Genomic DNA, 18958 nt, shown 5'->3' with positions numbered 1-18958 from the left:
AAGGAAAGAGGTTTCTTTCAAATTAACTATGGAAAAAATACCCCCCAGAATGTTGTGGCAGTAACTATGATTTGAATATACCTTCCCCCACCCTCACACACACACATTTATACTCTTCTCCCATCTTATTTCAGACCACATTTTCATACTCTATTGAATGTAACTCTAAGATATGTGAAAGGTAATTTTGGGTCTGGCACATGAAGTAATTGATAAGGTCAATGCATTTTGTTCTTTGTAACCTTTAAAGGGAGAGAAACAAATTCTCATTTCTTTTAAAGATTGCATACCTGATTAAAATTTCATTTTTTTAAAGAAGGACATGCTTATATATAAAGATTTAATTACTTAAAATCATAGATAATATTTAATATTTATAAGTGTATGTTTTTGCCATATAAAATTTGTCCACATAATCACTTCATATTCAGATATTTTTACGAATTAAACTCCTTGATTCTCTTTCCCAGTGAGCAAGCATGAAATATGAAAATTATTTCAGAACTTACTGAAATGATCACAATATTTATTCCATGTTCATCAAAGGTTATCAGAACATCTAAGTTCCTGAATAATAGTTATGGGTGAATATGAGGTAAGAATTAAGTAGTGGAAAAATAACAAATATGTACAAAGTAAGGTATTTGTGATGGTAGTACCAGAGTTTTAATCTTATCTATGGCATATTTAATTAACTATCAAATTACCATATTACAAATAATATGCACTATCAGAGATCAATGATGATTTTTAAATAAATAATACAAAAATTTTAAGTATTATTTCTAATCAAATTTAAGTGTTTACTGATTCTCTTTAAATAACAGATTATGGTAATTCAATCAATTATTCAATTTCTTCCTCCAAACATCTACTGATGATAATAGTGATCCTGGAATCTAGAAAAACAATGGATGCAGCACTGAGAGATCTTTACATTGAGAGAAATGCTAACAAAACACCACAGGAACAAATCTGTCAGAGTTACAAGTGATTTAACTTTCATATACTAGGGATGTTTCTCATAAGTCAGTTGTTGTCATAATAATTTGGGGTAGCATTTGAACATATATTTTTAATATTTAGCCTGTTATAACATATTAATCATTTACTACATTTACTAAATTATTCAATTCTACCTTTCACTACTATCTCTTGGATTAAAAAAAAAAGTATCCTTCTCAATCATATCTGCCTAATTCTGTATTCAAATTATCTTTCCTAGTTGAAAATTTTTTCTTCCTACTGTCCAAATATTTCAAATATCACCCCAAGTATCACTCTTACCATAATTTTTATAAACTCTCCACTACGTATCAAATCATCATATATTTCCATTCTATTTTGTAGTAAAATATGTAATTTTTAATCTACTTTGAAATTAAAATTTTCAAACAATTAAAATCTTGATTTCTTTTTTTATCTCCAAAGTTTAAGCAACACAATCTTGCTCTTTTCCCTAAAGGAAGCTTTACAGATTTTACTTCTTTTTGTAATATTCTATTTCAATTTTCTATATGCTGTTTTAATTATTTCTTTTATTTTTTAAAGAGTTATTTTTATTTTTCATTTATTTATGCATACAAGGACTGGGGTGTAGGCCAGAGCTGTGGGTGGTGGTGGTGAGAGGATTCGCCAGAGAAAGAGTGGGAAGCAGAACAGGTGGATTGAAATACACCACTGATGGGAGTGCGTGAGACAGGAGAGTTTGCTGTCCCATGCGGGTTAGCTCCCTGGCCGGGGATTGAATGTGTGCTGCAGTGGCTGCGGATAGCTTCATACATAGTGCTGTGACTTAACCCCATGAACCACCAGCGAGGCCCCTTAATTATTTTATTTTTAATTGAAACCAGAGGTTCACAAAATAAGGCAAATGATCACTGGATTATTAAAATGCCTTTGGAAGATGCCTTCATCAGATAGTTAAGAGATATTTTTTATTTGAGTCTCACTTATAACATTTATTTGAAATGTGTCATTGCATCATTAGATCAACACTCTGAGTCTATATTTTCATTTTAAAATTACTGATAATACCTATGACACTAGATGTTTGACATACAGTCTAGTCATTGAGGGAGGGAGGGATGGAAGAACGGGAGAGAGAGACAATTGCTCTCAATACAAGTAAAAGCACATATTCCAATCCTTCTTTCTTATGTATATCTGAAAGGCCTGTATTTCCCCCAACCCCTTCTTTCTGGCCATATAAAAAAAGATTATTTCTTCCCTGATTTCTCCCTATAGTGTATGTGACAGCTGCGTAATTTCTTTATACACTGGGTAGTAACCTCTAACAATAGTCATAAAAATTCCAATTCAAGCACCTGGCTAAGGATGCCACCACGTAGAAATTACAATGTGGAAGTTCTAACACAGAGCAAAATTTGTTTCAATTTTGTTTCTTGTAAGAACATGTCTCAGTAGTGATAAATTGTCCACCTGTGTATGATGAAGCAAGTTTTATAGGATACCTAGATATTATTCAATTTAACTCAACAGACTTCTATTCTAGATTAAATTGTTTCATGAAGCGTTCCTATGCCCCATGTGGGTAAGCAATTTTCTCTTCAGACTGCCTCACTTTTCACAACAGAGTTTGTTACAATAAAAGGAAACATATTATGGTTAAATTTTCACAAGCAGACTGAGCAAATCAAGTCATAAAAACAGTATAAAATATTCTGAGAATAGGTAAAGAGTCAAAGAATTTATTGTGAATAAAACTAAAGGAAAACTTAATCCCTAATGTTGAAAAGTAAAAGAAAAAAATAAATATTACCTTTTAATCATCGGTCAATTCTGGCAACCCCCAGAAATAAAAAAAGAGGGAAATAATGTGGCTTATACATTGTACTAGTTGCTTAGATCAAAATACTGTAATATAAATGTCTCAAACATTTTTTATAAAATGAGTAAGGAGAGGATTGGATTTCTACTAGTCATATTTATTAAAAACATAATGCAAGCAAATTTAAATCCATGGTAACAAAAATGAAACTGATATTTATTATATGGAGAATATTGACTTTCTTCTAATATATTTTCCTTCTTGCTTAAAGAATATTAACATTTTAATGGTATGGAAGTTGTGCTTTCAGAATGTTGTAAAGTAAATCATTTCTTCAAAAGTCTATAATATAGCAGCAATAGGGTACTTTTCCTTAATCACATTGTCAATTATCCTTGATGTATTGGGGAAAACTGTGAAAACCCTACACATTTTGTCAGAGATCTATATTATTATTGAGTTCTTTCTTCCTAGCCTAAGTTTATCATACATACCATCTCTCAGAAAGAAAAATTCTTATCAATTTTTTTTCCTAGTGGAAAGAAATTGCTGCCCCTTTCACTCTCACAAACACTACATGGATGCCTAAATTCTGGATAACAAGAAAGCAGGTATTTTCATAAGCTCACATGTCAAAATCATTATTTTATATTGGTAATGTATACATAGAGGATGGTTATTGAACACCTACTTTAAAAACTGACATACTGGGTTTTTATATGTCTGCAGAAGAAAGACATCAAGTTTACATTCTAACAGTCTATAATCTAAAAAACACCTGGGCTACGGCAGCTATTCCAAATGTCCTGCGCTATTGTGACTAACCTAAAAGGCTTCCTTTTAAGCAAATGTGTAATGTTTCCTGGAGGAAGAGCATCATTCCATTCTGTTGCTTTGAGTGTTATATATTATCTCTCTTCATTATTAAATCATGTGCCCTTAAGATTTGAATGGTTTCAATAACTTCACTATCAAAAGAAAAAAAATAGTCACTGCTAAATAGTCACTGCCATTGTTGATCTATAACAAGTGTTACAGAAAAGAATAGTCCTGAACTAATTCAGGTAGTGTGTATGATTACTACTTCTCTGGTATCTCCAACAGATTGCAAAGAAACAGTATGGTGTGAAAGCCAACTGTTCATTCCTTTTATACAGTATTTCATTTTCCATCTACACACTCTGATCATATCTGAATCTTCTTTTCCTCATGTCATCTGTTATTCCCTAATGCAATAATAAAATTCATTGCTTTAAAGTCATCTGACTCAAAGGAAAAAAAATGAAAACGAATCCTTACAAAATGTTGTTTTGATTTTACATCTTTTCTTTTCCTGTTTTTTCCCCTTTATTGAGGTAACACTGGTTTATAACACTGAGTATGATTGAGGAGGATAGTTTCATACTTACTCAGATGCATATTACCATACCACCCAAGCACCCACTGTCCTCCACCATTGACCACTGCATTCTCTCATGTTTTTTCTCAACACTACCTTCCCTCCCTCTCTAGTAGCCTCAGTTTGTGCATATTTTATCTTTACATTTCAAAATAAAGATTACTCTAAGTGAGCTCAATGTATTTATCCTCTTTAACTTCCCATTAAACTAAAGTGAGGGTATAGCATCATTCATTATTCAACTTCTTCAAACCTGAGAATAGTGAAGGCAGAAATTTTTACTGGGTTGATAGTCTAATTGAAAGTGACAGGCTTGTATTCTGAATAGCTTTTCAACACACTTTAACATTTTTTTGAATGCTGATCTGAGCTTAAGATGTTCATTAGTGACTCATTAAAGACTTAGTTACAGTCCAGTTGATGCATCCTGAATATAATATTGGAATGTGTGTACAAATGTGTAGGCTCATAATTAGAGAATCTGTCACATTTGGGGATTAAAAATATACAGAGTAGTCTTTGAAAAACCTTATGGAAAGTAAGTAGCCCCAAGATGGTGGTGTATTTAAAATTTTGCTTAGTATCCAGTTCACTTGTTTTTAAGTTCTAATTCTTAAAGGCATGTTTTAATGAACCTATTCATCCAGGATTAAATGTGCAAGGCTTTGTGTGTTAGGGCATGTCTATATATTATTTTACTTAATCCACATACTTCAACAAAGTAGGCAAATCATGCCTTTAACAAATAAGGAAACTGTAATTCAAATTGGTTTAGGTCAGAAATCTTAGAGCTAATAGAATTAGAATTGGATTCTAAGGCTTGAGATATTTCTTTATTCAGTAAAGCCAAGCACATTTGTAGTCTAAAACAACTTAGATGAGACATTATTACAAACTTCAGTTTTGGGGCTTCACATAAGTATTATTGGTAAATATACTGCCATTTTCCTCTATATATGGTTCTTTTAAACTATAGGAGCTCTTCAGTATCAGCATTTATAAATCATAAATTACCCTGAATTTTCTACTAAATTTTCTTTACAAATAATGACATTTCCCATATCCCCAATGGGCTGAAATAATACAACTTTTTAATAGGATCTTTGCCACATAAAACCCCAGGTTCTCTTCTGAATTTCACCTTTGTTTATTTTCTTAAAGATGTGATGTGAGTCATATAAACATTAATGTACAATATATAGATCTGATATAGAGAAATGATAAATCTTGAAATGAACTACAAGAGGCACCCAGTAATAGAACATAATAGAGGGTCTATGGAAATAGAATGAAAGACTTGATCTTTATGATATAATTTGAGCTACAAATAAATAATCCTCTTATAAATAAGAGAATTTCCAAAATTTGGAAAGACAAGATTTCAAGTTAAAACAAAAATAAAAACATTTATTCACCACAATAATTATAAATTAATGTTCTTTATCAATTTCTTAGAGAGGGATAACTGAAAATAGGAAGTCCAATGAGTTATTGCTTTTTGTATATCAGTCACTTATATATGGTTCTCATGAGAGTAGTTTCAATCATTGCTAATTGCCAGTTTTCATCATCGTAATTAAAAACATGATATAAAAGCAAAATTTAAAAATCAAATATTAAAATAAAAGGGGAGGTAGAGTGATGATATCAGTGAGATTACATAATCAAAGTGAAATTAAAATAGATGAGATTTAAATACTTAAGTTCATGTAAAAATTTAGTCTAATGAAACTTAAATCTAAATATATTCTAACAACATCTTTTGGTATTTTCTAAATAGATAGATAGATAGATAGATAGATAGATAGATAGATAGATAGATAAAGGTTAGCAGTCAATGATACAAGTATAATTGAGAATGATTACATAATATTTATCCAAATGAAATATACAAATGGCAAATAAGCATATAAAAAGAAGCCCAAATAATACAAATTAAGACAACAAAGTAATATTGCTTCATCTTGAATTCAAATTGACTAGAATGACAAAAGTAAAAACAACAAAAAGTGATAAATGTATGTGTGAGAAATAATGAGAACCCTTACATTATTGTTGGGAATGTATAAATAACTATGTAACTACGCCAGAAAAATATTTAGCACTTTCTCAAAAGGCTAAACACAGAGTTACCATGTGATTCAACAATCCACTCATAGGTATACACTTAAGAGAAGTAAAAACACATTCAACAAATACTTGTACATGAATCTTCATAATACTATTATGCAGAATCGTCAATAAGTAGTGGTAATCCAAATTTGCATGAAATAATAAATACAATGTATTATATTCACATAATGGAATATTATTCTGCAATAAAAATGAATTGAGTACTGATACATGCTATGATACGCAGAAAATTTAAAAAATACACACACACACACACACAGACTTTATCTGATTCCTAATCAATTACTCCTTGTCCTAGACATTTGATTTTGTGAGGAGTTATTCCTATCACACTGCAACACAAAAATATACAGTCCAGTGGAATTTTAGGGACCTCACTTTTATAATTGATCAATTTCCCTAATTTTGAGGTTTTTGTCTTTAATTTCTACATTTTGGTAATATGTATATATTATGTGCAGTTGAAGAACTGTCTTACTACTAAAATTCTCATTTTTTATTAAACTTTGTTTAATATTAAATATACATTCTAGGGAAAATATAGAATTTCTACATAGAAAAAATTAATATCGGTACTTTGTATAAAGCTGTGTAAAATCCCTAAAAATTGTTCAGATTTATTTAGAAAAAATAACAATATCCTCCACTGTCTTTTCATTCAGTAATATGACATACTGCATATCTTCTTTTTGTAACTCTCAGAAAATTAACAAAATTTGTTTCTCATAGGTCTCATGTTTCTTGCCATATTTCATTTATAAATCTTTTCATTGCTGTTTTGACTTGTATCATATATGTATGGTGAATCATATATCTGAACTTGATTAAAGTGCTCTTATTAAATCTGTGATGTTATTTCTTGAATTTTCTGAATGCTAGCACTGAAATTTGTCGAAAACGTTTACACAAATTTTGGCTACTACTATTATAATGGACAAAACATAATATGAATATTCAAATGTTTAGACATAACATTTAAACTGTCAAAATATCAATGACCATACACATTGAGCCATCAAAATATGGTTTGATAAGCCATTGTTCCATTATCTAATACAATATTATAATTTAAAAAATTTTAATAAGAGCATAGCAATGTCAATATTCCAAGATTAATTCAAAATGAAATATATAAATTGTATTTCTTATATATTTTTTTTTTAAAAATATGTATACACATATGAGGCTACAAAAAAATTTAACAAGCATTATTATTAATTACATAACTGGGCCCTGGTATTATTGGATTTTGTTTTTGCTTTCTGATTTAAATTTGTATGTGGATAACTACTTTAATAAAGTAGTTTATTAAATGGTAATGACAAACAATGAAATGTATGAAACTATATTCTTTCACTTTACCAGTAAGGTACAATCTTGACTTTAGGACATCAAAATCATCACAAATAAAATTGTGCAGGTGAAATAAACACAGAAAGTTCATAAAGGGTGACTGTAAAGCATGCTTATATATCAAGGCCTGTATCTATTACTTTTGTATGTAGCATATTTGTCTTGCAAATCCATAACTATAAATAAATTATTGGATAAAATCTTTTATATATGAGATTTTTTTATAATAAGATAACGTTCTATATTTAAAGAAACTAATTCTGCTAAGATGACAGTAGAGTAGTAATACAGATTCCAATAAAACAAAATACATTAACAAAATTTAAAGTTTATTTTAAATTTATCAATTAAAAGAGAACAAATTAAACTTATTTATCAATAGGGTTTTATTTTAAACAGTCAAAATGAAAGAGACCATAATATAATATGTAGTCTCTTATTTGCATTACACATCATCTAGACCCTATCTATCAAATTTTAATTTAATTGGTAACTAAGGAATCGTTTTCTAAACAGAATGCAATAAATGCATAAAAATGCACTATGCCTATTTTTATGAAATTAAAAATAAAAGAGCATGATTATTACTCTGATAATGAAGTAAATAGCAATGCAAAGAGAAGGGAGAGAGATAATTAGGCATTTTATATATCATAACCCAAATATTTTAAAATTCACTCAACATCAAGTGCAAAATGACTACCTTATTGGAGTTACACTTCACGTCAGGCCAATATAAATAAAAACTAAGACATCATCCCAAATAGTCACAATATATAAAATGTGATATAAAAGAAGATATTATACTCTCAAATATACCCATTATTCTCATACTTCACTACAATAAAACTCACAAAACATGTTTTTCAAGTGAGAAGACAAAGAAAAACTTGTGTATGGAGTATGTAGGGAAGGCTTCTAAATAAATTCATACAGAGAAAGGTTATCAGCATATTTGTAGTTTGTACTATGATACTAGAGACTGCATAGGTAACTTACAAAATACATGTTTTGAAATTCAATACTAAGTAGCTAATGAAAATGGTATTGAATGTGTTAGCAGTAACCTCATATACCATTACCATGAAAAAGATTTTTCTGTATAAAATATTTGACCATAAAAATAGTGGTATTCCATGAATATTTGGAATTACCTAGGCTAGCAAACATTATAAACATTTCAAGGATTATTAGTTTCAAAAAAGTTAAGTAGTGCTAGAACCTGACATTTTATAATAAAACCTGACATCATAAAAAAGAATAATATGGTAAAATGTTATGGAGTAAAATGTAATTTGGTATCCTGTCAAACTTTACATCTTACTGGAACTTGAAAAATATATGGGCATTATTTTAAATTATTGACCCACTAAATAGTGTTACAGCTATAAAATATAGATTAATAATAAAATGCAAATTACACAAAACATTTAAGTACTAAACAAATTTACATCTAATCATTGGTTTGTCTCTGACAAGAACTGTTTATTATAGTTAACTTCTCGAAGAAACAAAGCAGTTAGCCTACAAAGTCCATAAAATATATAAACATGCATGCAATTCTAACAAGAAAAAATAAATTTGGAGAATAAAATGTATTCATATTGTGGTTATAGAATATTTTTTTTAAATTTTTTACACAAAGGAAACATCAAAAACAGTAAATTCACAGTAAGTTCCTTTTACCTGTCTTCTCTTTTCAAATCATTATGTTTCATTAAGAAGATAATGAAACATACTTAAAACATCTGAACACCACAATCACCTTCTAACTTCCAGCCCTGGTGGTTTAGATGAAATAATTTCCCAGGATCAGTTCTCCTAGCTCAGGTTCCACACTAAACCTTGCTACTCCTGTACTGCCCATCAGAATGCACCCCAGGTGTCCACGTTATCACTGAGTCATTGTTCTCTGACTCCATTCTTTTCCTTTGCTCCCAACAACATCAATGAAACAAAAAGTCCTTATTTCCGTGAAACACTACATTAGGTAATAGCAAAGAAATGGTCACTCTTTTAATTGCTTCTTTTTAGTAATTCTAGTCTCACTGCATTATAGGTAAGTTTTTATGGCTGTACAGGAAGGGCGCACAGTCATGGGAAACAGAAAAGAAATACAGAGGTACACAGAGACATAGAATATGAACAGATAGACATAAAACCAGAGACATTTCCTCATTTACAAAATTGTATAATTATACACAATGTGGGTGCACTGATTAATTTGATTTTCCTATATAAAATATTGGCCAGACATGGTAGGATGATGTGTATATTATTCAATTAATGTAAATATTTTTCAGAATTAATTATTTAGTGTATTGTCTAATTTTAAATCCATGTAGGGGTCATGCAAAAAACATATCACTGATTGTTATATACTACCAATTATATATTATTACCAGTGACAACTATATAATATACTATTGTATACTGAAAACAATGTGATAACTCTTAATCGATATTAGTTTGATAACAATTTTATTTAGAAACTAGTATTAAGAAATTTCTGACAAAATTTAAATATTGAATTTCAAGTGGATTTTTCTTAATTTTAAAATGAAGAATATGAAAAATTGTGTAATTCCCTGATCATCTGCTCAGAAATTTTGGTAGTTAGTTGTTGGAGAATAAATATATGAAGACATATCAAATGCCAAGCACTATGTTAGTTGGAAACTATATATATTCTATTTCTTAAAATAACTCTTCATGGAATAAATGTTCATTCTTCCAAAGTGAAAGTTTTAAGCCATTATTAGCTCCTTGGGGGAAGAAATAAGAATCTTTTGTTTCCCACCATATATTTAGTAGTTAACATAGTTAGTTGGCTTATAGTAGGTAATAAATGATATTTGTTAACTACTTTTACAAGTAACAGTGCTGCAGAGCTAAGAAATGACAGAGCTGAATTTTGTCTCAGGTGAGTAAGACTTCAAAGTCTAGTATGTCTTTGTTGAGAACATGGGAGAAACAAGTTTTCTCTGTTTTCCTCACCTGCTCCCAAAATATAAGCAGGAAAGTTTGAGATGCAATTCCCATGGGGCAGAATGACCTTGGTAGGAATTGATTCTCTGCTGGCACTATGACCAGCTCAAGAAGCCAGGCACTTTCATTTTGACAATCCCCTTTGGGTTTCATAATAGCTATGTAATGCCATTCAAGTTCCTTTGCCACAGGTATCTAGAGGTATATATTACAGAAAGTTAATGATAATCAAAATAAATATCATCAAACCCATGAAATTGTGAGGATTATTTGTACCTAAATGCCTAAACTTTGTCTATAAATTCAGTAATTATTGTTACTTGCTCATTATCATTATTATTGCTGTATAAGAAAAGGTTAACAATTCAGGTCATGACTCAAAAGAGTTAATTCTCTATGTTTAGGAAAAAGAGAGCTGAGCATTTCAACCACAGAAGGCAAGGCGATGCTACCAGCTATTTAAAAAAAAAAAATCCGTTTTAACACAAACAGCTAAGGTTTTAAGGTATATACAACTCCTTAGTACTCCTTTTTGTTTATTTATTTAGACAGACTCTAAAATGTCTATTTATTTAAACTCTAAAAATGTCTATTCTCTTGGATTTCAGCATGATCAAAAAATACAGACATTCCTCTACTTATGAGCAAGATGTGCCCCCAAACGATGCTCATATGAATCCTTTTTAATGACAAGTCATTTGTGGTATCACAAAGTAACACAAAGGCCTTCTGTAGAAAGCAGGGGAAACTGACTTGCCTTTTCTCTAGTGCAAAGTTTTAAAATAAAGACAAAGTAATAAGGATGAAGTTTTTCATTGGCAGGTTTCTATTATATTATTTAGTTTGTAATGACTCAAAGTCAATATATTATAATGTAGCTCAGAAAAAAGTGGAAAGGTTTATTTAAGTTTTTAGCCTGACATATTTTATGTAGTAGGCTTGCTTTCCAAGTTCCCTACTTGGGGCATTAAAATACTTTGAGTTACTTGAAAAGCTTGTGTATATAAGTGTCCAATAAAGTTTGCTACCCTGGACTCATGATCTTGGTTCAGCAACATCTGAGGTCCACTGAAATCCCTAACAGTAGTCTTTCTTGCTATGTATATTTCTGTTACTTTTAACCTATCTTCCCCTAACAAGAGTAATTTTAGACTTACTTTTAAAACATGCACTTGGTGCATATGTGTGTGTGCGTGTGTCTGTATACTTTATATATTTTATATATTTTACTTTATATTTACTATAAGTTTAAAACAAAATGTTTGGGTGTATGCTTGTGCACATGGGTGTGGTTTTTCCTCAAGCATTAACATGAAACAGCTCTCATGGTTACCTAATTCTGGGCTGTTAATACTCACTGGAATAAAAATAAATTGTAGGGGCAGACAGTGTGATTCAAGCACTTAATGTTTGTTGTGCATTGTGTTGATGCTTTACATATCCTATTTAATCCTTAAAATAACCTTATGCATGAGGTTTTTATAACAACAAAAATACCAATTAGAATCATCTTTAGCTATACATATAATTAGAAAAGAATTTAAGAAACATAATTATTCTATTGTCCTAGTTCACAAAATATTATATGTGCATAAGTGTGTGATGAGGAAAGTGTTGCATCAGTATATGAATTAAGGTAGGAGATTTTTGACAAATTTACATGTCTTGAAACTAGATAGTCAAATATTTACATGTTCATTCTTTTACAAAAATTGTCTTTATTATAGTGGTTTTTTTAGAACAAAATGTGTTACATCAGGAAAACTTTAAAGTAAAACTTCAAAAGAAACAGTTATTTTACCAAGTTTCAATAATGATAAGAGAATGCAATTTATGCTGAAACTTAGGAGTATGGAGAAAATTCAAAATTGCATCACTGATGACCTACAATGGATTCTGCAGTCCATTAAAAACCAAAAGTGTGACTAAAAATTCATTTAACTGCTTGCAATACTGTAATACTCTGAGACCTTCTAAGCAGTTGCAAAAACAGCTGTGTTCTTTGTGCTTCACTATAATTTTCAACATATTAGATAGTGACTATTTTATACCATTTTCATCTTAGTGAAAAGTTAGTAATAATAAATAGAAAACTTTGAATTGTGAAAAGGGAATAGACATGGTAACCAGAAGTGTGACAGTCTTTAGAGAGATTTGGTAATATTTCACTAAATTTACAAAATTTAATTTTCTTCCTTGCTTACTAATTTTGATTTTTAAAATTTGTGAACATACTTTCTTAGCTGTCATATTTGTCTTATACATATAAATAATGAAGAGGGTATAAGTCTTAGTATATTAACATGCTCCTATGAAATCACTTAAGTTCATATAATTTTGACTTTTTTTTTCTTTTTTGCATTTAAAGCTTTATGACAGAAAACCATCCCTTTACAAAAAGGGTATAGTTTACATAATGTGTACTAAAGATTGAGCACAATAATAAACACTTGGTTTAGGGAAATAGGGATTTTTGGTGTTTTGTTTTAAATGTGCATACTGGTAACATTAAAATAATACTTAAGTGCAACAAGGTACAAACCAAAATATCACAATGTTATAATTAATAATCAGATTTCCCAAAGGGGATAAAAACAAAGATACAACATAAGTGATCTCCATTAAAAAAAAAAAAAACAACTTTTTTTCTACATATATTTAAATGAGCACTTTAGCAATCTAACTCAAGGTTATTTGATAGCAGCTCAAGGTACATAAAAATTCTTTAAGTTATTAATATATGATAGGAAACAGTTGCAAAATTATAGAACAAAGATTTTAAAGAAATATCTAGTGTAACTAAGAGAGATAATTTTTAGCATGGCACAAAAAGCAAATTAAAGTTCTTACCATGAACTATCGGTGCTAAGAGCATCATGAAGAGCAGTAGCTGTGATGACCACATGATTGTGTACTCAGACGTGAGAGGCTCAAGAGCAAGTATTCCAAAGTAGAAACAAAATGGTTGTCTTTCTGATTCCAATTCTCTACTTGTAGACTGATTTTTTTTTAATTCAAAAAGAAAAAAAATTCTTCAAAAACAAAAAATTCTTCTTCTGAATCCTGAAAATAAGAACCAAAAGAAAAAAAGGTTATCAAATGCAAGTATTATATATATATATTTTTTTTTTTTTATGGAGGCATGTTTTATTTATTTATTTATTTGTTTGTTTGTTTATACAAGCACTGGGTACAGTCAGAAGCGCGGGAGGGTGAGAGAATTCACCAGAGCCAGAGCGGGGAACAGAGCAGGCAGAAGGACCGAAGTACACTGCTGAGGGGAGCAGCGGGCAGCAGGAGAGGTCTGAGCACCATGTGGGACCCTCCTCCAGTGGCCGGGGAGCAGCCGGGGATCGAACCGGCGCCGCAGAGGCCGCGGGCAGCTTCGCAACCCAGCGCTCAACCGCTGCACCACCGGGGAAGCCCTCAAATGCAAGTATTATTAACTTAGTCTTTTGAAAGTTTGTCTCCTAGCTAGTTATCTGTGTACTTCCCACCTTACTCATGTTAATAAATACAGAAACAATTATAGAAATGAAAAAGTAACCTAAGAACATTATTTATACAAGTATTAATATTTGCAATCCCCTAGAGTGAAAAAATTCAGTGTCACTGAGCAAATTAATATAAATACAAACTTTAATATGTAAAAAAAAGATTTGGGACTAGTTTTATAAATATTTTCCACAAATATAATTTTTACCAACATTTGAAAGTAAAAAAAAAATCCATTCATTATTATTACTATGACTATAAAACAAAAAGTTAAGTACAATAGTCTTACTTTCATTCCAGACACTGAAATTCATTATGAAGTTATTTAACATATTTACTACACTACTTTTCTAAGCATCATTGTAAGTAGATCTGTGCACATTATATAAGTTAATTAATTATTTTCAAACCTAGTTAAGTCACTCAGAGGTTTATTGTTATGAAGCATGAGGACAGAACACAGAATACTGACTAAAACATGCAACCCATTCTCCAAGATCGTACAACTTGAGATGAGAAATCTTGTTTTGAAATGTTAAACATACATGAAAGACATTAAACAGTAAGCATTAAAATAGTCATTTTACTGACACAAACTTGTATGGCTGCCTACATAAATTCTGCATAGGCTGATCTTAAGGAAAGAAGTACTGAAGGTATGGTAGCCATATTTTGAAGACATCTCAGTTAGCATTTTTAAGAGTGACCATGTATAAATTAGATTCCTTCCTTCCCTCCCATTCTTTTTTTTTTTTAGAAAGGATTTTTTAAAAAAGATTTATTTATTTATTTATACAAGCACTGGGTACAGTCAGAAGCACAGGAGGGTGAGAGAATTCACCAGAGTCAGACCGGAGAGCAGAGCAGGCAGACTGAGGAAACACACTGCTGAGGGGAGCAGCGGGTGGCAGGAGAGGTCTGCACACCATGTGGGACCCTGGCCAGGTGGCCGGGGAATGGAACCGGCACTGCAGAGACTGCGGGCAGCCTCGCAGCCCAGCACTCAACCACTGAGCCACCAGGGAGGCCCTTCCCTCCCATTCTTCCTTTCTTTTCTGGTGACCTATATACACATTTTTTAATAAGTATAAAATTTTAAATTTTTCATGAGATACTAAGTATCAATTAAAATTGATATAAAATCAGTTAAGGTATATTAATAAACCTCATTTTACCAAAATAAATTCTGAAACATTTCTGAAATATCTGCATTGTTTATAAGACAAAATTATCCAGATTTATAAAGTGATAATAGCACAGATTCTAGAACAGGACCACCCAATCTCAACTACCACTCTACTGTTCTATAACACTGAAGAGTCATTTACCTCCTTAGTGCCTGGACTTTCTATATGATAATGGGAGGAGGAAGAATGATTTTTACTTAATTTATGTGGTTACATGAATAATAACTGAGTTAATTTGTAACATTAAATTATATAAAGAAAATATTCACTGCACAGAAGGATGTCTAGGCTATAAGCAATATATATTTTAAAAATTATTATTAGTTATATTTTTCTTATTTTAATGTGTCCATATAAGAAGCAAGGGCATTTAAAAAAATCAAAGATATTGAGTGAATATTCTGTACATAATAGATATAAATTTTTTCTTCTTAATTTCACAGATACTATAAAACAAATTAGGTCATGAAAAATATAACATTTTACTTTTTCAAACAGGAAAAGCATTGACAAAGAAAAAAATGTGGCTGAGATAAAACAAAACTACAAGGAAAGGTATCAAGTTCAATGTTTTCTCTTATCCACATTCTGACACACAAGATATATTTCAAAATTATTCTTAATTGCATACTTAGCACTTTTCAAATTAGTGGATATTAATGTTCACAGTTAATTTATTAATTTTGAAAGTGATGGAAAATTTTAAATTACAATAACAAGTACATAATAATTAATGTATAAATTAAAGAAGGATACTTAATTTGAATTATTTTGTCTCTGGAAAAAAATGGTAACTGTCTAGGTGATTATTCATAGTGTCAAAAATAAATAATATTTATCTACATGAATGTTATTGACAATGCAAATGAAATAGAATACTTTCCATTATATGTAATACCACTGTAAAACTAACAAAACAGAGTAAATTAAGTTACAAGATAAAGAAGAGAAACATCGATCATTTTTTAGTACCAATCATATGCCAAGTATCTAATTTAATTCTCATACACATCTATAAAGCAGATAATACTTTCCCATTCATTGTGGAGGAAAATCACACATGTCACACAATAAGAATTTCAAACCAAATATTTGACTCCGTACTCTTTCCTCCATAATAACTGGAGTCATTAACTGTGCAAAGGAAGGGGGGTGATGGCAGACATTTCCTAGGGAGACTTGGGATTTATTTAAATGTTATTTGGTTGTTAAGAGGGGAAAACCTAGAAGAACATGGATATATGAGGCAGTAGTAGCAGGAGAAAAAGAAAAGAATATGTTAAAAAAAAAAAACAACTTCAATAATAGCACCATACTACTTGGAAAAACAGGGAAAATTATTTCCATAGTGCAATATGAGTACTCCAATTGTTAAGTCTGGCTTTAGTTAAAACCAGAATAGCTTATTTTATACGATATATATTTTCACTTGATGAAGCAACATAGAGATTAAAAAATAAGTTAAAAAAAAAGAAAGCGCATATGCTCTTCTCATAAGCAGCCTTGGATAATCTCTGAAAATGGTTCACTACTCACTTAAACCTTACAAATCAATAGGTTCAAATCGTCTAAAGGATATCACTCTAGAAACAACCATTGCCATTGTCATTACACTGGTAGACTTGGTGGCTTTGCTCAGGTCAGACAGTAGTGGTAGACGCAGGGTTGGTGGCCCAAAAGGAATGGTGAATTTTTACTGTGCATGCTTAAAAATACATAGTACTGCTTAACTTAAGAGGTTAGATGTAAATTCTCTGCTCAGCAAATACATTCAGGTGAACTACTCCTCCGAGATGTGTTGCATAATGCACACAGCTCATAGTCACAGTGACCCATCTGTGAGCTCTCCTTGACACTTTCAGCTCATATTCAAATGACCCTTACTGGGGGAAAAAAAAAAAAAAAAAAGCAATCCAGAAGAGGAATTTCCACATAAGAAAAATGTATCCCAAAGGAAAGTGAGGAAACAAACATGTATATTGCAGGAATACATTCAGTACAAAATAAATGCAATAAATAAAAGTGAAAATGCATTTCTACTATTTTTAATGGTTTAAGTTATCACATCAAGGTCAAGAGCCATGTCTACTCACATATTTTACATTTAACTTAGATATAGGGATTTGTTTTCATAATTATTGTGGAAACAGAAGTGTAGAAAGGAAATCAGAATAAGTTATTAATTTGAGGAGGTTAATATATTCCCATGTGCCAGTCTCACCACCTGCCTAATCTTATCGACAGCCACAAAATAATGTGCTGACTTTAGGACATATAACAACGCAATAGTTTACACTATATAAATTTTAATACATATTTTGAAAGATTTAAAGTTGTCTATAATATACAGAAAGATAAACCATCACTCTCTGAACACTAACACTTAAAAAAAAAACAAACAAACTTTTTTTCCCCCATTTTAGTATTGTTCACCAAACAAACCAGTTTCCACATAAAATGAGTTTTTGCTCAAATCACTTCTTAAACGTAGCTCTTCAAAGATATATAGTGAAGAAAACCCAAGAAAAGGAATTAGGGACTCATTAAGTCACATGTGACATAATTGCTCACAGAAAAAGATGATACACTAATGACAAAGCATTTACCAAGTCAATCTCAAAATACATTTCCATGAAAGTTTCATCTCCAATGAAAGTTTATTACCTTTCTCTTTGTACAAAGCACAGGGCTAACACTATGGGTCAAGGGGGAAGAATGTGACTGAAAGAATGTGTCTAAAGTGTGATCGTTATTTTAAATCACTTGCAGTAAAATATGAATGATGAAAGACATACTCATCAATAATTACAGGGCTGTGTGCAAACTGTGATATGTGTTACATGAGATGCTGTAGCAACAAAGTAAAAAAAAACTGTCAGGTTTCTTCTGTGTGTGATAGTAATAGATCACTCTGACCTAATATTCTGGTACTGGGTATGTTTGCATCTCTCTGAATTTCATTTTTTCATTTATATAAGAGGACAATATTCACCTGCAGCCTGCTTCTGAGGAACAGAGATAATGTAAATTATGACCTGATGGAAACACTGCTACACTTTAGGCATGTAAGATGTGAAAATGACTATCTGTCATTCATCAACTTCCTTTGTTTCTTCAGTACTTTACTCTCACATGTTTAGGAAACAAGCCATGCAAATATGAACATATGTGCATTCTCCTTGAAATTCTGTAGCTGGACAATGCATGTTAAAAAAATATAGGATTGTGTAAAGGAGGATTTTCAGTACTTTTTTTTTTATTTTGGACTATATTGCTTATAATAATTTCTATTGTAGAACAACACGATATTTCAAATATTATTTTCCTAAAATGGTATTCCTATTCATTAGTAATGATTCACATAATGTGGCAAATAGTTTTGCCTGTTACTCTATCCAAAGCTTGGAAGGAAATATATTTCCAAATTGGTTCTTGATCATGCATTTTGAGTTTTTATGTCCTCAAACAAAACTACCTAACTTTCAATTCCACAAAATATTCAAAATTAAATAATGAGATTGATTAAAGTGTCCTAAATTACATCATTGTTATTATGGCAATGTGTGCTTTAACTAAAGTCCACTAAAGTTTTTTAAAATCACAACATAAAAA

At 30.7% G+C, this 18958-nt stretch overlaps 1 protein-coding gene across 21 annotated transcripts in view; it reads right to left on the bottom strand.

Moving 5' to 3' along the window:
- Nucleotides 1-18958, bottom strand: part of ADGRL3 (adhesion G protein-coupled receptor L3) — a 766591-nt gene that overhangs the window by 468810 nt on the left and 278823 nt on the right. For all 21 annotated transcript variants that reach the window (XM_054688025.1, XM_054688026.1, XM_054688014.1 and 18 more), the window contains one exon: nucleotides 13515-13727. In XM_054688025.1, the coding sequence (XP_054544000.1) occupies nucleotides 13515-13569 (55 nt within the window). In that variant the 5' untranslated portion in view covers nucleotides 13570-13727. The remainder of the gene's footprint in view (nucleotides 1-13514; nucleotides 13728-18958) is intronic.

Source organism: Talpa occidentalis, unplaced genomic scaffold, assembly GCF_014898055.3.
Source record: "Talpa occidentalis isolate TD23 unplaced genomic scaffold, MPIMG_talOcc4v2.1 talOcc4.6, whole genome shotgun sequence".
Classification (NCBI taxonomy): Eukaryota; Metazoa; Chordata; class Mammalia; order Eulipotyphla; family Talpidae; genus Talpa; species Talpa occidentalis.
This window is presented reverse-complemented; position numbering and strand designations above follow the sequence as displayed.